This window comes from Rhamphochromis sp. 'chilingali' (genome assembly GCF_963969265.1).
Source record: "Rhamphochromis sp. 'chilingali' genome assembly, chromosome: 2".
In the NCBI taxonomy this organism is placed as follows: Eukaryota; Metazoa; Chordata; class Actinopteri; order Cichliformes; family Cichlidae; genus Rhamphochromis; species Rhamphochromis sp. 'chilingali'.
In genome coordinates this window covers 70,053,544-70,075,981 of record NC_137930.1, presented here as the reverse complement: position 1 = coordinate 70,075,981, position 22,438 = coordinate 70,053,544, and the positions used below count along the sequence as shown (strand labels likewise).

Below are 22,438 nucleotides of genomic sequence, written 5' to 3'. Positions count from 1 at the left end.
CTTAATCCCAGCCAGTTACATGTGTCCAGCATCAAGACTGACCTCAATCTTCGCTATACCTGTCCAAAGTCTCTTTTTAAAACCCTTTGCTATTTTTTTCATTAAAACTGCTGATTTAAATGTCCAATTTCTAAGGATTATCTGTGGGACTTGTTGGTTTAAGCATATGTGCAGTTTCCTTCACTTACATTATAGCGGAGAGGCAAGAGATCAAATCCAGTACAGATACAAGATGCAGGCGAATAGTATAATGAAGTGAAACTAAGGTGAGAACCTGCTAGACGAGCCTTGATTTTAAGGCGATAGTACAAGTGTGAGCATGCGTTAATATTCTTTGTAAACGGTGAGAATATTTTCATAATGTGAAACAGCTTCAAAAGATATGCAGTAAATTGTGTGGGATGCAATCATATATGCGTATATTTATTTTCGCATTATTGTTATTATTATAAAATTGAACCATTTCGAGCAACCTGCAATTCGTGCAAGGCGCGCTCCCGTGGCAAACTTAACTGTGCGCGCTCTGAGCGGCTGGTACTTAACGCCTGCCGTCTCGTCTCTGTTCCAGGAGCTGAGCCAATGTGTACATCGAGCAAACGACGACAGAGAGGGATCCTGTGTCTGTCCCGGTGCCACACATTCACCTGTTTCTCCGTGGTGAACTGAAGGATAATTCTTTCGAGGTAAGCGGGTGTGCCGCAGACAGTGAAACATCAGATTTTCGAGTGGAGTGTGTGTCGGTGAAAACAACAGCCCCGTTGACTAGCAGAGCAGACGCTAGCTTCCTTCGTTAGCGCAGTGCTAATAATACTGGCGGTTAGCTAGCCTACTGTCCGGCTTGTTTGCTGATCTTTTAAACGCCTCTTGCCTGCAGTGGTTAACGGGTTGACACGCGTAGCGACTAAACGTTGTTGTTAACGTTTACTAACTGGTGTGAGTGGGGGGAAATGGAAGGGTACCGTTTCTTAGCATGTTCACACACCAGCTAAGCTAACAAACTCACCGACTCAGCTAGCTAGTAAGCTGTGGGATACTGCTTTACGGCAAGACGAGGCCTTGTGTGCCTGCAGTGGAAACTGTTTGCTAGGATACGCCGTTGTCTGCCTTGCAAAGACAAGGCCATTTTGCTTTCAAAGTAGGTTAGACCAGGTCAACAGAAACTCGTCGTGGCATTGTTTTGTGTAGCACTGTTGCTGGCATAACGGCTGTAGAGGAAGTGATGACTAATGTTTACTCCAAGTAAAGGTTACAGTCGGAGTCGGCGTGTTTGACTTGTCTATTATAAGACTAATGTCAGCTCCTGGTCGTTATTGATTATTAAAGGGCTCTAATCGCCATCGTTACATGTTCACTGCAGTTTGCATTGCATGAGCAGTAGTTGAGCGATCACGTAGTCGTTTACGTGGACACCTGTAGATGAGTTATGAATTAGGGCTGTGGACAGATGCACAGTGGTATCACAATATGACCTTTCGCTGAAGTTGGCTTAAAAAAGCAACCTCCATATTGATCACAGTTGTTGCCCTACTTTACAAAACCTCTGCTCAGGCTGGATGGATCTAAGCCGAGGTCAATCAAATAATAAAGCCATACCACTGTTTATGTAGCACTTTGCATACAGACGTGCAGCCCATAGCTCCTCACAGAGTAAGACCAAATAAAACGTAAATAAATGTACAAATTAAATGAACCTAGACAAAGGGATGCACTAGTTGTAAAACTCTGGGATTGTATTACCAAAAAATCCCCCCAATGTGACTGTTTAATTCTTTCAGCTTTTGACAAATTAAATACTCTCTAAACAGGCCTCCAACCTCCGAAGTGCTGGACTTGTGTGTCATGCTTGAAACAGTATTTGAGATTTTACAGTAAGATTACACGGCAGATGTCGGTCTGGTCAGGTGTAGCGTCTCATTATCTTGAGATGCAAATTATTGGAAGTACATGATCTGCCCTACAGTTGGAAAAATATGGTCTTTTCAGCATGTTATAAACATGAGAGATACAGGGTATTGATTGGGAGGTGGGAGTCTGTTACACTGTAATTGGGAATTGCAATACAGGTTTTAATAATTGCAACTTGTATTTAAATATCTTCTGTCAGGATGTGGTTGATTTCAGTTCACTATAATTAATCTCCCCTCTCCTTGAAAACCAGTTATTGGGCTGCACTTAGATGCTAGATACAAGTTCTGCATTGTACCTTAAAAACACTTCTTTACACACTGAAATTTTTCTCATTTTGCTGCAGACCACAAAATCAGAGAACCTTTTTCTTTCAGAGACCTTACACACCCATATGTATGCACTGCGCTGTTTTAACTGGTTGATAAAGTTTGTCCAGCTATAACATGTCTTTAGTCCATCTAACTGCATTTGGCAGGGAAAAGAAACACAGCATGTACACGTGTATGTATGATCCTTCTTGGTTTCTGCTGACTGCCACAGTTAAGTGTTGGTTGTCTGTAATGCAGCAGTAGAGATGAACTTGTTTTGACCCAAGGGTTTTCCATAGCTTTCAGAGAGGCTTAGTCACTTGGTATTGTAGCCCCCAGGGTGGTTTTCATATGTGGATGAAAGCTGACAGATGCCAGGATCAAAGGATTTATGTCATTGATAGGAAAGACTCATCCTTGTGAAATCCCAAAGCTCATTAAAATGCAAGAAAATAAAAGCTTGCTTTTTCATCTTTCATTTTACAGACTGTATTTAAGAGGTTCCATCTGGAATGGGTTTGTTTATTCTGACCAATGTAAAATGTTGTTAAATATTTCTTTTATCAAATCTCTAATGCAGTATTTGCTCTCAGTGGAATAGCACTTGGAGTTAAAGGCAGGAAATGTCTGAACCATTTGACCACTATGCAGCAACCAGCCATTGTTAAAACGGTGACAGAAGTGGATGTCCGGCCAATCCCTCCCGCCTCGCATGCACACACGCTTGTTGAGGAAAAGGACTACAAACTCTATGGGATTATTTTTTTTTGATGACCAAAGAAACAACCTGCAGCCTATTGTCTTAGCTTACCCAGCGAGGGTTCTGCTTGTTGGCTCAGAAATTTCTCAGATGCTGGTGCTTTGTTTTATTGTACTCATCTTAGACACGGCAGTGCCAGGTTTCCACCACAATACGTTGGGTAATCAAACATGAAGATGATTGTCGTTGTGTGCAACCCTCAGCTTCAGCTCAACATAAGAAATGATTACCTTTTTAATTCTGCCAGTTGTCTTTTGTATTTGACTTCTGAACTGAGGATAACGTAACCACGTATGTGTGCTCACGGGCAATGTTGAACGGGCACATACTGCTTGTTCTGATGGTTAAACCTGTCTTCACTGCGAATTCTAGTTTCCCACAGACTTTCCTCGGGTAACACTCCCAGGTATGTTTGCCAGCACGTTCCTGCACTCAGTATACTTGAAAGGTCAATTGCTGCTGACTGCCTTACCTCAGTACTTTTACTTGCAGTGTTTCCCAAATAACATAAGTGTGTGCAGACCTCATTTTGCTTTCATGCTGTTGTCAGCTGTATTATGTTATGATGCTTCCTGTGCTTGGGAAGACTGACCCTGGTTCCCCATGGTGTCGTCTTTTTGGGAAACACTGTGCTTGAACCTCAAACGGTGGTGTGCATTTGATGTGCCTCTTCTCTTTCCAGCAGTAGACCCTTTTTGCTGTTAGTTCTTGGCCAGTTGGTTTAATTAGCATCACATTCCACCCTTTTTCTTGAAAGCTTAGCTGACTCGTCTTGTATTTGAAATTCAAAATTCATTTGGTCCATCAGAGCTGCCTGTCTACTTCTGTTGCTGCTCCTGCTGTCACCTGACTACCTGTGTGCTTGTGCATGCATGCATAGTGTCATATGACTTAGGGCTGGGCGATATTGCCTAAAATTCGTTTGTTCTATTTTGAAACTTAAAGCGTTTAAGTTTCAAAATAGAACAAACGAAACAGACTACTAAATTGTCAATTCCACTTAGAAACAAAATATTAATTCTAAAAATAAATCTTAGTTTGTTTTACAGAAGAACAGACAAAACTGACTAACTTTTGTCAATATCAAATAAACTGAGAACTAAAAGGAAATTCTCAATCTCTCCTTGTTGTATAGCTTAGCTTTTCAAACAGTTTTAACAGTTACTTTAGTCTGACAAAAGCCGAATGACGAATTAGCGCTTCCAGTCAGAGACTGAGGCTACGTCCACGCGTACACGGGTATTTTTGAAATTGGAGATTTTCAGTTTTCGTTTTAAAAAATAATCCCGTCCACACATAAAGGCAGAAATGAAGGAAAACGCTGCTATGAACATGCCAAAGCAGCAGGGGGCGCTAGGTTCCTAACCGTGCCGAAATGTTGGCCAATCAGAAGTCTAGAAGCCTCGGTGGGAAAAAGTAAACAAAGCTGGGGCATAGAAGCAGAACAGAGTCGTATGTGTGGAGGGACAGTAACTGTGTGTATATGTAAGCATTTAAACACTGCAGAGAGTAGAATTAACAGTAACAGTATTGTAGAAATTCATTTCACCGAAACAATAACGTGGCGCACAGTAGGGCTGAACGATATATCGCATTTGCGATAATATCGCGACATGATCAAGTGCAATTTTCTAACCGCAAAGGCTGCGATTATACTCTGGACATGTCCAAATTCATGGGCTGCATCCTCCTGAGGCCGCATTTGTAGACCGATTACGTCACAGCGACGCGCCGAAGGCTGTCCAAATTACTACCATATCCCAGAATTCATAGCGCGGCCCAGCCAAACTCCAGTTTCCAGCAATGGCGGCCGCTACTAAGTTTTAAAATTACTCATACTAATCTTTCAGGGTCACAAAATAAACTTTTAACATATTTTCAGGCAAGAAAGTAGTTGTGTAAACATCAAATATCTGCTCGGTTTATCAAGATATCCCATATTTGCAAAAGTGCTTCGACGTTTTCAGAGGCGTCTGCTACCCACCAGCTCGACAGCTAGCCGGGAGCTCGAGGGTTACTGATGCGGCCGAGAGCGGCACAACTCCCGGCACATCATTTTCAGATCACCGCGGAGTTTCGCTGCTCGGGTTAAACGTAATATATAAGTCACTTAGACAACCTAAAAATGTTATTGTTGGGCTTTTTTCAGTGTTTTGTTTGTTCGTGAGTAAATCGGTTTGGCTGAGATTAAAGTTATTAGATTAGATAAAATAAAACTTTATTAATCCCCCGGGTGGGTTCCTCCTTGGTTTTCACACAGCTGACTAAACGTCAAACAGAAAACTTATTAAACAGAAGTATGAGACAGTCGAGAATTTACACCAGTGTCTGGTTATATTTTAGATAGCAAGAAGCAGACGGCCGAGTTTATTAAACTCCACCAAGACAGCGGTGACGCTAATCAGAACTAGACCGTCCAATTTCACGCCTTTAAACTTTAAAGGCGTGTTTGTGTGTGTGTTTATACAATTGCTATTATGTTTGCACTTTATGTGTAATGTTACTGACTGCAGAGATCAGTAAGATGTGTGTATTTTTTATTTATTAGTTTTATTTATTTAATATTATTTTTTAATTGAATGACTGTCTAGTAGTTCACAGATGTCGAAAAACTGAGTGTGGTAAAGCCACTGATTTTTTTTTTTTTTTTTTTTTTATGTATATTTCTGCAATCTGCACATTGTACTGACTTTCATTTTAATGTTTACACCAGGGTTCCTTGTCAGCACTTTATGCTCAGATGTTTGTAAGCTAAAAATAAACTATTGTGTATGTTCAAATATACTGTTGTGATTGAAGAAGTTAAATAAAAATGTCAGTCATCAATTCATGCATCACCTCATGTCATCATAACAGAGGTCTGTCTTCCAGGAAAGAACAGTTTAAAATTAATGTAATATAGTATTGGCCATACTATATGATGTATTGCTTGTCTTTGTTTAATAATACAGAAGACAAAGACCTTAAAAAATAATCGCATCGCAATCGCAATATTGGGGCAAAAAATCGCAATTAGATTATTTTCCATAATCGTTCAGCCCTAGCGCACAGTGTGACGCATGCACCAGTTTATTGTATTTCCAGACTTGCTTTCGGCACAATTTACAGTGCACGCTACTCTGTTTTTTGACTTGAAATAGCCGAAATACCTTCACACTACGGAACCTCTATGGCTCTTCCGTTCGACAATCTCTCCGGCATTGGAACCATCATCTGTTTTCTCTTCGGTCACGCTCGGTTGATTTTTCTAGTCGGCACACTCATTTCCTCCATTACGCGCTGGCTGCTTCCCAAACAAACACACGTGCGGCTTGGCACTTGTGCTGTACGTAACAAGTCACGCGACGTGACGCTGTGGCTGTGATTGGTTCGGCTCTGCGCTACTTAATTTGGATTGGCTGACCTTTTTTTTTTTTTTTTTTTTTTTTTTTTTTGAGGACAAGAGCGGCGAGGTCTATCGCGATAGCTTAATTTCTCTATCGAGTAAAAGTTATATCGCGATACATATCGTTATCGTTCTATCGCCCAGCTCTACTCAAAGGTAATTAATTAGTAGTGGAAATAATTTCTGGTTCACATTACAGAAATGTAGCAGTGACAATAATATTGTATGTTGTAATCGCACTGGTCAATTAGTGATACAAAACAACTGTTTTATCCTGTGAATAAAAGTATGTTTTTGTCAATGTACCATGGTAATAACAGAAGCGAAACACAATATTGTGTCGGGACAATTCACTATTTATGCACAATAAACACAGGAGCGACAATTTCTGTTCAGCGCCAGACTTGCTTGTAACCTATATCACCAATTATGTTATGAAAAATGACATTAACTACTACAAAACACTGACCTTTGTGGAAATGCTTTGGAGCAGACTAACCTGTGAGCTGGAGTGTTCTAGGACGTTATATTTGGTCTTTGAATAGCTGCAATCCAGGCCATCCGTCGCCTCTTTGTTACTTCGGAAACATGGCTCGAAAAATTTCTCTTCAACGACGTAATCCGATAACAACCGATCTCTTTACTCCTCGGCTTCCCGTGGCTGTCATGCGACCGGCTATTGCAGTTAATAATACAACAGCTTCTTGCCATTTTTTTTGTGTTTTCTTTTTATCGCTGTGTAACTGATTTCAATTGAAAGCCTGCATGCGCTAGTACCTCTTGCCACGAGTTCCCAGAATCCTTTGCGGTTTTACCCCTGAATGACGTCACATTTTCAATCTCTATATACTGCAACAACATGGGAATAGAACAGCTGCGAGAGAATTCAACATTAATGAATCAATGTTACGGAAGTGGAGGAAGTGCAGTTTTTGGCTTTCCCCATATTTCAAAAGTGCTTCATCTCTTTGCTATGACTGTCGCCCGCCAGAATTTGCAGATATCTTATCTTATGATAATGGTTTTAGCCGGTGCGATGCTTTCGACCAAAACAGGCAGGCGGAGCTTGATGACATCATCAACATGTGCTATCGCGATAGAGCGATATAGTCAAAATCTCTATCGTTGGCCAAATTTATATCGTTTATATCGCCCACCTCTAATATGACACGAGACGAGAAATGTATTTTTAAGAAATATTATCTTTGACAGTCTTACAGCAAGGGTGAACTTGAGATGTATACCAAGTTGTCCTTTTGTTGACTAATTACATGTGAAATTTGACAATAACAGATTTATTTTTATTTTTTTTAAATATAAATGTTGATGTGTGTGAAGACAAGTCTGTGACTGAACTTTTTAGGAGATCTTTGCATCTTCTACTGTGCTGGCACAACTTTAGCAGCTGGCGTTGAAAAAATTATAAGCATGACAGCTGTTTTTGTCCAACCTAATACTGGCGGTGTGTGAATGTGAGAAAGAGAGCAGTGAGTCATCGGCTCACTAACAGTGAGGTAATTCTAGATCTGCTACTAATGCCAAAGGGAGTCCCTGCTTGTTTTATCTCTGTGTGTATTTCTATATTAGGTGCTAACACACAAGATAGGGTCTGTGTCTGTCTGTGTGGTTGGTTTTGCCTCCACCTTGATATCCCTGTTCTGTGTGGCTTCTCCATGGTAACAAGCTGCTAGGCTGCATTGTTCCCAAGTTGTTTTTCCTGCTATGGGAAAGAGCCAACTGTTGACTGGGTCTGGATTTTGAAATCAGTCCATTCCATTTCTGTAGCACTATGAAATCAAACTGTAGTTGGTGGATGATGATGATATTATTATTATTATTATTATTATTATTATTATTATTAATGGTTACAGTTTTATGCATATATGCAACCTGTTGCCTTGATTGAATGAGAATTGAGCCTGCTTTAAAGTTCTAGCATAGGAGCTGTAGGATCATGCATGGTGCCTCAGTAAATGCATAGATACACCTGCATGTTTATTTGTGGTGCTTCTACTTCAGGTTGTGGTTGTTTTTTTTTTTTTTTTAAACATTGTGTCCTTTTAATATGTATATTAAGACTGGCCCTGTCTTTGAAGTAGGTGGCACTTAATTTGCAGATGAAGATCGAAATAACATGCCAAAGGTCGTCTCTTTAGTGAGCATTCACAGACTGAAGTGGAAGTGCCTTGCTGTGTAGTTTGTTTTTGAAGTGAAAGTGTGGTTGCAACATGATATTCTTTCTCCTTCAAAATGCCAAACGCACATTTGGTCCGGATGTGCACTTTGAACAACGATTGACCCTTTGTATTGAAGTATAATGCATCGTAATGAAGAGGGTCTTCTTAATGTTACTGTGTAATTACCGTATTTCCCGGACTACAAAGCGCACCTGAATATTAGCCGCACAAGCTAAAATCAGGGGAAAATCCTGTTTTGTACATACATTAGCCGCACCTGACTAAAAGCCGCAGGTGTTTCAATGTTGACTTATCATATGTAAGAGAATATGCACAAAGGGAATTGTCAGGAAAGAGATGGCTGTTTGGAGACATCACTTTTATTAATATTTTGAAAAACAAGTTACGGGTACATATTTGCATAACTTTTTAGGTATATGTACAAGTAGCGGTAATTACAAGTACGAAACATGTACTGTGCTTCATAAATGAGTAACAAATGTAGTACATAACAATAACCTACAACACACCAGAAAAATAGATTCAGACTACCTTTTAGGCTCAGGTGCAGTGACACGGCTTTAACAAGAAGAAAAGTCAGTCATTCACCACCATCTTCCTGCGCACTAAAACCACCAAAGTCCTCTTCTCCAGTGTCGGATACGAACAGGCTCAGGATGGCTTCGTCATCCACTCTCAGCTTCTCTCCTTCGTTGTCACTTACAAAACCAAAGAAATCCTCGTTGTCAGTGTTAGAGTCAAACACCCTCAGAAGGGCCGTGGCGGTGTCCTCCTCTCCATCATGCAGCAGTCCAGCCCTTCGAAATCCGTTGGTGATCATGGATGTTTTCACACTTTTCCACGCTGTCAGAATCCACCGGTGGAGTTGAGCATAACTTGCTTTTCGCAAGTTTATCGCCGCTCGTCATCCACGACTCCCGCTGAACGCGTAGCGTTAATTTGAAGTTTGTTTTTCGCGCTACTTGTATGGCACTGTTGCCTGGCGGATGAAAACGTGACCAACATACCACTCTTGAACCCAGATACTGTGTGTCTGATCACATGCCCTTCCGCCAGGCAACGTAGTGCCGTACAACAGCGGAACAAACAAAACAAATCGTCTTACGATATGACAAAAATCATGGACAATCCATAGAAAAGTCGCACCTGACTAAAAGCCGCAGGGTTCAAAGCTTGTGCAAAAAGTAGCGGCTTATAGCCCGACAATTACGGTAATTTCAATTTGTATTTGGTGGCATTTTTCTGTTTTCTTTTGGTCTGCCAATGTTTTACCTCTGAGAATTTTACATTCAGTAGAGACAATACAATGTTTGTAAACAGAAGTGGAAAGGGTCTTGCAAATCTTTAAATATGTTTTTTATGAAATCAGAGCCGAGGAATGCACAGTGACAGCCTGCTGTTAGTTCACCTATGCAAGAGAGCATCTTAGAACAATTGCACACACAATCAACTAAGTTATGTGAACATTGTTTAAAGGCTAAAAGGAACCATTAGCCAACTGCCTGCTTTGCTCTGTGCGTGTTCATCAGTGCAATCATTTTTGTCTGAATTTTTTTTTTTTTTTTTTTTTTTTTTTTTTTTTTTGGACACAAACTCCAGTTTTAGACTGTTTTGTAGGTAGAATGGATGCTGGTGCAGTTTGCTACTCAGATGTGTAAAGGTTTTAAAACTGGGACTGAATGTCCACAAACGGTCCCCCCAGGTTCTTTCAGTGTCATGATCTCACAGATTTTGCACTTGTCATAGATGAAAGTAGTGTATGCAGAAATGGGTTTTTAAAGTTATAAGTTGAAGTAGTAGCCATGTTAACCCTGTACACACAATCACACTCCCCAAGCATACCTAGACCCAAGCAGGTCTAGGTACCCTTGCCCCTGGAGGGGGAAACTGCACCCAGACCCAGGTAGTGTTACCCTTTCCCCTGGGGTGGAGAGAAGCAGACCGCCCCGACTCGGCGGCAGCAGCAAGGAGGCCCCACATTCCAGACCCCAATCGGACGGCCAACTCTTCCTCCCAGACCCCCGCTCCAGCAGGCAACAGAGAACGGGGGTGTGTGAAGACTCCAAACCTCCCTCCGCCCGCTCATATGTAGTGTTGATGCATGTGTGTTCTAAGGTGCATTTAAAACCCAAGAGGGCATGGCGCTACCTCACAATACATTGCTATCTACTAGACAGACATCCTTTTGATAGTTTGCGATGTCGAAAAATGTGTATTAGTGATTAATATTGTTCCCCAAGACCCAGATGGAAGTAAGACTAATATTAATGCAACTTGTAGGACATATTCAAATATCTTGTAAACAATTTCAGAGACCTAAAATTCAAATAAGTGCATTTTTAAAGGACCTACAGGCATTTTCCTTTCTATTCACCACCCCTCTCTATGATGATCAGTGTAGTGTACCTATTGTTGAGTATGTCACTGAACTGATCACACTTGAGTGTTAATTTTCTCGTCTGCCCCCCCCCCCCAAAAAAAAATCACCCTTTTTTTTTTTGACTATACTGACTAAACCACGAGCGAGACATGGGGCATGCTACCGTACTGCCTCTGCTGTAATCTTTTCTCAGTGGTTACGCCACATCTGTTCGCATTATTGCCAGACAATATAAACCGAATACAGTCAGAAACTTGGCAGCAGTAGAAGAAATACAGGCGCAAAGAGAGACCGCTGTAACACGCATGCACAATGTGGGCTGTAAAACAGAGCTAGTGACAGTAGCCAATGCCCAAATTGTGTTATTAAAAGGGGCAAGGGCAATATATACAACAATGAGCCATCTGGACCAGGCAGCAGTTCATCACTGGCGACCCAAACATGTAATCCCCCTACATCCACAGGGGCTACAGAGGAGAGGATGGAAAGAGAAACTATTTACACCTTAAACATCCTTCAGTAGTGCAGATTTTTGCATTTTGTCATGCCAATAGCATATCAATGAACTGAAACAAGATCAGTGAGTTGGAGATGTGAAAGGCATGCCTTGGTGAGGGGTTGTAAGACAGGATAGAGTAAAGCACAAGCCCACATTTCCACATGAAATGACGCTGTCCTTTCCTTTTACAGTCCGATTTGTTTTACTACCATGCAAGTAACTTAAAAATCAAGTGAATTGGCACGACCTGTCAAAGATGTGCCCTTAAATTCTATCTGCCATTGTCACACAGAGTATAGAAGAAAGGGCTTAGTGTCCACATACAGGCTGGGAAAGGGACGGCATGAGGTAGGTGTGACTGTGAAACCAGAAGCATGTGGTTCAGACTTGTCACAAATTGTTACAGTGAGCGTACCCTGGATAATCCTCTTTTGTGAAACTTAAGTGACCATACTCAAAATGGACTTTTGAGAGGCTGAGCACAGAGATTGATCAGGAAAGTCTTTACTGAGGGCACGTGCAAGGGCTGTTTTCTCAGACTTGTACTGGACGTTTCTTTTCAATTGCAGTTATTGCTCCGTTGGTGGACATATAAAAAGAACGCAGGTTTAAGGAAGTTGTGCATCTGCTTCACTTTTCAGACACAGAAGCATCATCCATCACATATACTGTCTTCTTGTAAGCAGAGTTTGTTTTATAAAAAGGTATTAAAGTTTGAATCTCTTCATAACCCGAATATCATTTGTGATTTATTTTGCAGTTCAAAAATAGACGTGCACTTTTGGCAGTACTTGCAGGCACAGCACACACTATACAGCAGTCGTTCTACGTCATTGCTGGCATTATTGTCGGCCACGATGGTGGCCAGAAGCAGAGTCCGTGAGTCATCGTGTTTGGGGGCAGTTACATCTGTGTTTAGATCTGTCCATATGGGATCAGATCACCAAGACGCACTCGAGTGCTGCATGTGAACCGGGTCTGTGTTTCCCTGTGCACTAAGCTAGCTATCACTTTCTCTCCTGCTGACAGATTGCAGCTCACAGTAATATTTAGGTTTTTTTGTTTTTTTTGTTTTTTAAATCTTGCTTCCCTTCTTAGTTGGCTCAGTTATACACATGTGTTTTTTTTTTTTTTTTTTGTTTTTGTTTTTTTTAAAGAGAATATGGTCCTGTTTGTAGGAGGAGAAAATTGACCAACAGACCTGGATTTAAAAAAAGTTTCTTGTTTGACTTGTTTAAGCTACAGAGACCATCATTTTGTTTGAATCTGCTGATTTAGTGTTTGAGTGCTTAATGCTATGCACAGACCTGCTGCACTGTGGCAAGCAATGTGAGGGTGAAAGTCGATAGAACAGAATGAAGAGAAAAGGCAGTGAGAAAGTGAGGTATGGTGTCAGTGAGGGCAGCTGGTGGTACAGCCTGCAGCCAGATGAGGCTGAAATCTGAGACTTGCTTAACCACAGAGGCAGTGGAACGGAGGGGGCAGAGAGAAAGAAACACAAGTGGGAGAGCGAGAGAAGGAATGTCCACCTAAGAAGGGGAGCGAAATACGCGAGCTTGAGGCAGGAAAAAATGCAAGAAAGTATACAGACGTGTACATACACTGTCTGTATACTTTCTGTATGTATATTTTCAGGTGCAAATAAAATTTGTCAAGTGTCAGCTGTTTGAGGAGAGAGGGTTATGTGTTTGGGTAGGGAGTGTCAGGGGAGAGCGGGGAGGGTGTGAGCGAGGCTGCTGTTTGGACTGACATTGGATGCCGGCTTAGCTTTGCTCTCTGTCTTTCTCACAAACGCACCCAGCAGCAGCGACACCAACCACACTCTTGGACGGAGAGAACTTCGCTCAGTGAGGGAGTGACTTTATTTGGGACACTTTCTTTGTTTCCTTCTCTCGCAAGTCTTATCATCTTAAGAAACCAAAAAAGCAGAGCTTTTTCCTATCAAACTTTTATATATATTTTTTTCTACCTTCCAACTCAAGTACACTGGACAGGATTTGTTTTTCTATCAAAATCACCCCTGTTTGACTGTGGGAAATGTTCCTCCCCCCCAGCAAACCTACAATTTCACAAGGTGGTTGTTGGATGCATTTGTACCTGTTAGATGCTGCAGTGGTGTAGTGCCAAACAGTTCCTGAAAATTTGGCACCAGGAGAAACAAAGGTGGAACTTGCTAAAGGATAATTATCCAGTGTTGAAGAAACTCTACTGTGAGTTGGCTAAACTGCCTTGCTTTGCTGTCTGTTCCTGTATTGACCGATTAGGGAGAAACAAGGGAGTGGCTGACTGACCACACACCAACAGACTGCTTACAGACTTGATTTTCAAGGTTTTAATTTTAACAGAAAACAAATCTGATGGTTTGTGTCGAAGCATTGCAGTGAAAACATCGGTGACCTACTTTTTTTTGTTTCGTTTTTCCCTCTCTCTTTCCAGCCTTGGCCACTCTGTTGTGCCATCTCCTCTGAGAACTCATTTTACCAGCTATTAAGGATCAGTTTGCCTCTCTGGACACAGTTCTTTCATTTCAGCTTACCCCAACCCTCATGAACTTGTTCTTCTCAAATGGGTGAGCAGGAGGATGAAACATGATCCTGTGTTTTGTCGTGTGTTTGGGGCAGCAGTAACACTGTGTGGTTTCCATGGAAAAGGCCAGAGAAATATGGCGCAAAGGGAGCGTATAAATGCTTTACCTCTATGTCTGTGGTACAAGTGAAATCGAAGCCAGCTAGTGTATCGCTGCAAGCTCCACCCTGGAACTCCTTGCTCAGACTCTTCTCATGTGTAGCCACAAGGAGTGTGCACAGGACTAAAGGTATTACACTTTAAAACGGTAAAGCACACAAAAAGCCCCCTCTCCTCCCCTCATCATCAGCTCAATGCATTTGTCCGTGTATCTGCAGGGTAAGATGTTGTACAGTAGTGTAAATTCTAGTTGTAGCTTTGTTAGCATCAAGCTGACAAATTGATTGGCCTTTCTGTTGCTCGAGCGTAGCTGGTGAAAGTGTGTTCTGTATGTTGTGACAAAATGTGCTGAATAGTTTCTTTGTGGGTGAATACAGAGGAGCCTTTCAGCAGGCGCCGCATGCGTGCATTGTGAATTACACTGTTATAGTGTGTATGAAAACTTGGAGTGGGCCACTTAAGAACAAAGAACGGCATGTATGTTTGAAGCCTAGCTTGTTTTTGGCCCCCCCCTCTACTCATGGTGTCTTTTTCCCACTTGTATCTCTTTGCATTCTTGTATTCCCCCGAGTGCTTATTTTCCGTATACTTCAACTTTTCCTGGCTTCAGTGTGCAGCATATCTTAGCTTCTCTTAGTGCCCCCCCCCCCTTTTTTTTTTTGTGTGTCCTTCTGTTTTCACATGTACCTGAGGTGCTATGTAGTTGTGTTTTGTTTTGTTTTTTTTCCAAGGTATGTGTTTGTTTTGTCTAAAGCAAATGGCTTTAAAAGGCTGCAGATTAACCTAAAGGAAATGTTGTTTTCATGATGCCCACATGGTGATTTCCGTTATATCAGATCCTGTCAATCTGGTATCCATTGAGAAAGTCAGAAATGAATTAGGCACTCTAATCTAAAATGGTTGATGAGACTTGGTTCCTTGTTAAGTGTTTTATAAGTAGAAATACAAATCTATCTAAATTGATTGTTCTTTCTTAGCATGGTGAAAGCTTTCGAAGTGTGCTCATCCATTAAACTAACAGTGGCTAGATTTACTAACAACCATGAGTTTGTTCCCTGTTGTACACAATGAGATGAGCCCAGGCATATCTGAGAGCAAGAGTCACCATTTAGTACTGAAGATGAGAGCTACTTCAACAACCTCCAATAAGGACACAGTACTTTGCAACATGTACAAGAAAACTGTCCAGATTAACCTCCTAGGACCTGCGTCCACATATGTGGACATCACATTTTGGGTTATTTAGACCAAAGTACTCAATTTTGCACTACAAGGACCTGATATCCACTTACGAGGACATTATACTCCCACTGTTCTATCGAAATTTGAAACAAATATCCTCATACAGTGGGGCAAGAAAGTATTTAGTCAGCCACCGATTGTGCAAGTTCCCCCACTTAAAATGATGACAGAGGTCAGTAATTTGCACCAGAGGTACACTTCAACTGTGAGAGACAGAATGTGAAAAAAAAATCCATGAATCCACATGGTAGGATTTGTAAAGAATTTATTCGTGAATCAGGGTGGAAAATAAGTATTTGGTCAATAACAAAAATACAACTCAATACTTTGTAACATAACCTTTGTTGGCAATAACAGAGGTCAAACGTTTACTATAGGTCTTTACCAGGTTTGCACACACAGTAGCTGGTATTTTGGCCCATTCCTCCATGCAGATCTTCTCGAGAGCAGTGATGTTTTGGGGCTGTCGCCGAGCAACACGGACTTTCAACTCCCGCCACAGATTTTCTATGGGGTTGAGGTCTGGAGACTGGCTAGGCCACTCCAGGACTTTCAAATGCTTCTTACGGAGCCACTCCTTTGTTGCCCGGGCGGTGTGTTTTGGATCATTGTCATGTTGGAAGACCCAGCCTCGTTTCATCTTCAAAGTTCTCACTGATGGAAGGAGGTTTTGGCTCAAAATCTCACGATATATGGCCCCATTCATTCTGTCCTTAACACGGATCAGTCGTCCTGTCCCCTTGGCAGAAAAACAGCCCCATAGCATGGTGTTTCCACCCCCATGCTTCACAGTAGGTATGGTGTTCTTGGGATGCAACTCAGTATTCTTCTTCCTCCAAACACGACGAGTTGAGTTTATACCAAAAAGTTCTACTTTGTCATGTGGTCAGATGAAACCATTCTCCCAATCTTCTGCTGTATCATCCATGTGCTCTCTGGCAAACTTCAGACGGGCCTGGACATGCACTGGCTTCAGCAGCGGAACACGTCTGGCACTGCGGGATTTGATTCCCTGCCGTTGTAGTGTGTTACTGATGGTGACCTTTGTTACTTTGGTCCCAGCTCTCTGCAGGTCATTCACCAGCTCCCCCCGTGTGGTTCTGGGATCTTTGCTCACTGTTCTCATGATCATTTTGACCCCACGGGATGAGATCTTGCGTGGAGCCCCAGATGGAGGGAGATTATCAGTGGTCTTGTATGTCTTCCATTTTCTGATGATTGCTCCCACAGTTGATTTTTTCACACCAAGCTGCTTGCCTATTGTAGATTCACTCTTCACAGTCTGGTGCAGGTCTACAATACTTTTCCTGGTGTCCTTCGAAAGCTCTTTGGTCTTGGCCATGGCGGAGTTTGGAGTCTGACTGTTTGAGGCTGTGGACAGGTGTCTTTTATACAGATGATGAGTTCAAACAGGTGCCATTCATACAGGTAACGAGTGGGGGACAGAAAAGCTTCTTACAGAAGACGTTACAGGTCTGTGAGAGCCAGAGATTTTCCTTGTTTGAGGTGACCAAATACTTATTTTCCACCCTAATTTACGAATAAGTTCTTTACAAATCCTACCATGTGGATTCATGGATTTTTTTTTTTTTTTTTTTTTTTTTTTTTTTTTTCACATTCTGTCTCTCACAGTTGAAGTGTACCTCTGGTGCAAATTACTGACCTCTGTCTTCATTTTAAGTGGGGGAACTTGCACAATCGGTGGCTGACTAAATACTTTTTTGCCCCACTGTATGTGGCTCTCATTTTTCTTAGAAACAAAAATCAGGTAATTCTTTGTTTTTACATTCATCGGGTCCCAATATGCCCAAATATCATAGAGAAATTTAAAATGCATGCCGTGGAAGAGTTCGGGTCTTAGGAGGTTAAAGGTGTAAACGACAAGTGTTTCTCCACCTTTAGCCAGCACAAATACACTGAAGGTGCAGCCAGACTTTAAAGGACGAGAAGCTAGCAGCCGGTGACTTGGGACCGAAATGTAAACACACGACTCACCCAGCGTGGCAGGAGTACTCACTAGCTGCGCTTCATATGACAAGAATAACAAACAGTGGATGCAAATTACTGATGTGGTTAAGCAGCTGGTTAGAATAGCTTGACCCAACATCTGAGGTACAAACTTTATTTTAGTTTAAAATAACTTCCAGAGCATTCTCAACAGTCACAGAAGTTATTGTTAAACAAATATGTTTTACCTGAAGTATCTAGAAACAATTTCACCTAGGTTACTTTTGTGCTGCGTCACTAGATATAATACTGCTTCTCCTGGCATCTTGTTTCAAAAGATTGCCTCTTCAGTATCCGATCTTTGAGTGATGATTTATCAACCCTGCTTCCGGGTCCAAACTACACTGCATTTATTAAGGTGGAGTGGGGAAAAAAGTTAGCTTCACTGCTAATGTGTTTATATCATGCTAATATACTGTAGCTGTGTAGCTACCCACCACGTAGCACATTATTATATACCAGCTAGCCCAACTTCAGTAACCCTACAACCGTCACTGCTGTTTAGTTTTCTGTCTTCATTTATGTTGGAAGTGACAGCAGAGCTGTACGTCTTAATTTTTCAGAAACCCCTTAGTCAGAACATGCTATATCATGTTTAGGTGGAAACTAGCAAGCCAACTTCCTGCTTGCTTCTAACTCTGTTAACCTTCATAAACTCTGTTTTCATGGATGCCTGGATGTTAAACCTATTTGTTACACCTGGTAAAGCGGCCACATTGATCATTTTATTAAAGGTGAAAGGATTTAGACAGTTTGTAACTCTCAGTGATGCTGTAGTGTTCATTTGACTCATTTAAAAAGGATTGAAAATGATCTTTTATTTAGTTGCAATTATAAATGGTGCTGCCTGCAAGCTGAAAGTATCAATAAAATGTTGTGACCAGCTTTTTGTCTGGATTATTCTATATTGAAGTAAAATGGGCATGATATTTCTGGCCATATCGACATGATAATTTGAGGCGATATCACCCACCCCGAATTACAATGACAAATGTGCACTATATTAAGGGCAGAATGAAATTTTCTCTGGCAGATGGCAGCTGTGTTTTGAAATGTACATATGTGCACAGTTTAGCCCGCATGCAGTCACCTCTGTAGAGGATCACATTATTATGACCCAGACACAATGGCTACATGTCAGAGTTGTAACACAGGCACTGACTGAACAATACTGGGGACATTGTGGAGTAGGGCAAGACTAGGGCTGGGCGATATATCGAGTTTTTTTTAAAAATATCGATATATTTTCATACGAGATATAAGATGTGACAATATCGTTTATATCGATATAGTCTATGTTACGTTATAATTATACTTGTGGAGCCGCAGGTTTGCCTCTCTTTCGTCCACTTTTGTCTCTACGCAACGTTACTCGGCCTCGCCTCTCCTTCACTGAACACAACTCCGCCTCCCCCATAGCTTCACCTGCAGGCAATGACAAGATGAAAGCGTAAAATCTCCGTTAGCGAGTTACCGTGCGTGGGGCTGGACAGCGTCAACGTGTTAGCGAGCTAACCGCGCTAACGAGCTAACCGCGCTAACGACATGCAGCCCGGAGGGGCTGCACGGCCTAAAATCCTTTCATTTTCTCAAAAATCGACAGTGCGCCTTATGTATGAATTCTGGTTGTGCTTACTGACCGCGAACCGATTTTATGTGGTACACAGCGCTCAGCAATCTGTCAAAAAATGTTTTAATATGACTTTGCTAAGCTACGGAGCTGCACCGCTTGATGGATTGCCAGAGGATTACGGCTACCGAGGAGGAGCCTCGCGGAGTGATACGTACTGTGTGTGTATAAGGACCACAAATGGCACCTGTTCAGAGACGTGGTGCAGCTGTGAAATCTGTCTCTTTGTTATTATGCTCAGCGTCTATTAGTTTACATTTTGACTGCACAATTGTGAGCTTTTTGTTATGCACAAAAACAACATTGTTTTCTTTTATTTATGGACCATGATTATTTAATAAATGCTGATAATTTATTTTTGAGTAATTTCTTCATGTACATCTACGCTGTATGTAAATAAAAGTGCCCGTGTGACATCTGGGACACAGTGTGACTAAGAACTCTCTTTTTGTTCTTAACTTATGGCTTTAAAAAAAAAATCGAGATATATATATCTTATATCGCCATCCAGCTAAAAAAATATCGAGATATGAATTTTGGGTCATATCGCCCAGCCCTAGGCAAGACGGCACAGTGTGAATCAATTTTTTTTTTTTTTTTTTTTTTTTTTTTTTTTTTTCAATATATAAAGTCGTGCTAATGTATGGTGCATTAGCAGCACAGTGAGTGGCTTAAATGCCTTGAAAGGCTGGTTGTAGTTCGTGGAAGTGCACTAAATCTGCTGTGCCCCTCCTGATCTCCTATAGCCAGCTGGCACCATTTTAAAAACTAGACTGTCATGATGGAAATCCAGCTTATCGGACTGACTTGAGCATGTTATTTAACATTGTTAGAAATTACAAAGCCAGGCTTCATGTTTAGCTGGTGATAAATGTGTGTAATTTGGTGTACTTTACTTGATGGTTATTATTCCTGTTATATGGTAGGAACATTGTTACGGTGGGATCGGTCTGAACCAGTATCCCTCTAGCTTTGCTTTTCTAACTTGTGTTTGTTTACTTTGCTCCCTTTTCTTTTCCAGAGGTCCCCACATTTCAAGAGGAGACGAAAGCCTTATTTGGAAATCTTATGGACGAAGGTGTGTATTTTAGTTTTCCCCCTGTTCATCTACAGTTATAGTGCTTATACCAGTGTTTCCAGCAGGCTTTTTAACCGTATCTGTCCTCATTCCTTTTGTAGTCCTAGCTACGGGGTGAGTTGTTTCCTGTTTTGGGAATTTGGTGCTCTTAATTTACTTCACTTGGACAGCACCTAACACACTGTCTAATGTAACACATGGAGGGGTATGCAAGATGACTTTTATTTCACCTTTTTGTCAAACGTGCATACACTGTGTGATCGCCTATTTTCTAAACAGAATAGCTTTTCCCTTTTTGTGCTTCTCCTGAACACAGCAGGCTGTGTGCACAGTCATTGTTTGTCTGTTCTTTCTGTCATCCTCCTGTCCACCCTCTCGACACAGTGCAGTATCTCTCTCTGTCTGGTTAGCTGACTCACTGTTCCTGTCTCTTCAGTCTCTTTGCGCACATGATTTTTACCTTCTTCGCACACCTTTTGCTGCACCCTTCTCGGAAATGTATAATTTTGCTATAAAGGAGAAGAGTCGTCCTGAATTACTCAACAGTGTGTTTCGATATTTTTTTATTTTTTTATTTATTTTTTTCCGTGGTTGGAGGGGTGATAAAGTAAATTCAGGCTGCAGAAGTCATTTCTAAGCCACCTGCTAACAACAAAAGTTTGCTGCTTGTCTTTTCTTTTCCTTTTTCTTGGGAGCAGCACCCCCTTGGCCTCTCATGTGTCAGCTAAACAAGTGATGCTATGTTTATCCCTCCACACTCCATTTAGCTCTGCAGCTTGTTATAGCCTTATATGCCGCAAACTACTTATTGTTTCATCATATGTATTGTTCAAGCCAGGAAACTACAAAGGAGAATAATTCGGTATCCTTTAGTCTGGTTTGTTGGTGGCATTTTGTGCTAAAATTCCAGCTGTTGTTAATAGTAATCTCTATAATATTACCACTATCAACACAAAATAGCCCAATATCTGCACTTGTAGTGTGTGTGTGTGTGTGTGTGTGTGTGTGGCAGCGCTGCTTCTCAGCTGCTAGACTACAAAACCCTTCTCCCCCTTTCATGGCCCCTTGGTTGAGGTCCAGTGATGATCTATTTCAGTAAAGTATGTTGAGCCATACATTAGTTCTGTTCAGTAATGCAGCCAGTTTTCTTCAATAAGATGGTGCTGCAGTGTACTCTTGTGTGACAGAAGCACAGAAGCCACGCCTTAAGCGCACAGACGTCCTTTCACAGAAACACAGCTGGTAGCTGACCTCCACATTTACCAAAGTAGTAAGTTCACGGTTGTCCTTTTTTCCCTTTCCCCACTCTCACATGAGCGCATGAGGTGCATGGCACAGTTGTCAGATTGAACAGAACAGATTCTACATTGTCATGATCATGTTAAGACTACATTCATATGGCTCTGTTTTATTTCGGTGTGTTTTTGTGGACACCAATTATTGACAAGTGAACAAGTTTTATAAAGGTCTCAATAGATCTACAACAAATGACTCTGCAGTTATGAAGAAACTATTGTCTTCAAGCATAAGCGCTAAGCTGGTGATGCTAACACATGCTGGATATTTCAGTCTTGCCTTTGCAGAAAGTCCTGAGCTAATTTGGTCTCGCTGTTCCTGGTGCTGTTGCTAGCATGTTAGCTAGCAAAGACGTTCTATTAATAGCTGCTAAGGCAGTATCTCCATCGCAGCAGATGTGTTTACAGGCAGGCAGGCACAGGGAGCACTAGCTAATAGAGCGTCTGATTAGATCCAGTTTTTATGTATTTATTTTTTATTTATTTATTTTTTTAACCTCAGCACATGGCATGAGTGTGTGCATGTGAGCATGCAGACAAGATTTACCCTAGCAGGTAAGGCAGTGCTGCCTGCAGGTAAGGCAGTGCTGCCTACTGGTAGCACTGCCAGCTACTAAGCTAGACATAAGAGGGATGCTTACACAAGTAATGATGGCGTAGATAAAAGCATCACATTCAACACTCGTGGCTACAGGTTTACGCTATTATCTGGCAAATGACTCCACTGTCAGCAGGAAATGAAGTAATTATTATTGCTAAAACATGGGTTTTTAGTGCTGTTTGCGTGTTTTTCAGAAAAATTGTGTAAAAAGCTGAAATTTGTGACACTTTCTGGAGAGCTGGAGCTTGTGCAAAGAGAGCGTATTCAAACTTATGTGGCTCTAAAATAGCACAGTACAGCGGCGGCCTTAGTGGAGGATGGTCTCAAAGTGACAGTCTTATTTATTTGGTTTTTCTAAAGGTCTTCAAAAATTGCTGGTTATTGCTAGTTCTTTGAATCACCATCAAAGGGAAAGAGGAAGTGCTTCCCTTCTGTAAAAACAAGGACCCAAATGTTTTATCA

General features: G+C 41.5%; 1 protein-coding gene across 2 annotated transcripts in view; it reads left to right on the top strand.

Annotated features, from left to right (window-relative positions):
- The first annotated feature begins 533 nt into the window (after positions 1–533).
- The window catches only part of siah1 (siah E3 ubiquitin protein ligase 1), a 39,500-nt gene continuing 17,595 nt past the window's right edge, over positions 534–22,438 (top strand). The window contains exons 1-2 of one of the 2 annotated variants that reach the window (XM_080875489.1): positions 534–683; positions 20,024–20,080. In XM_080875489.1, coding sequence (XP_080731615.1) covers positions 20,071–20,080 — 10 coding nt within the window. In that variant the 5' untranslated portion in view covers positions 534–683; positions 20,024–20,070. Of the gene's footprint in view, positions 684–13,224; positions 14,254–20,023; positions 20,081–22,438 lie in introns of those variants that run through there. The other variant, XM_080875488.1, reaches the window with a different exon arrangement.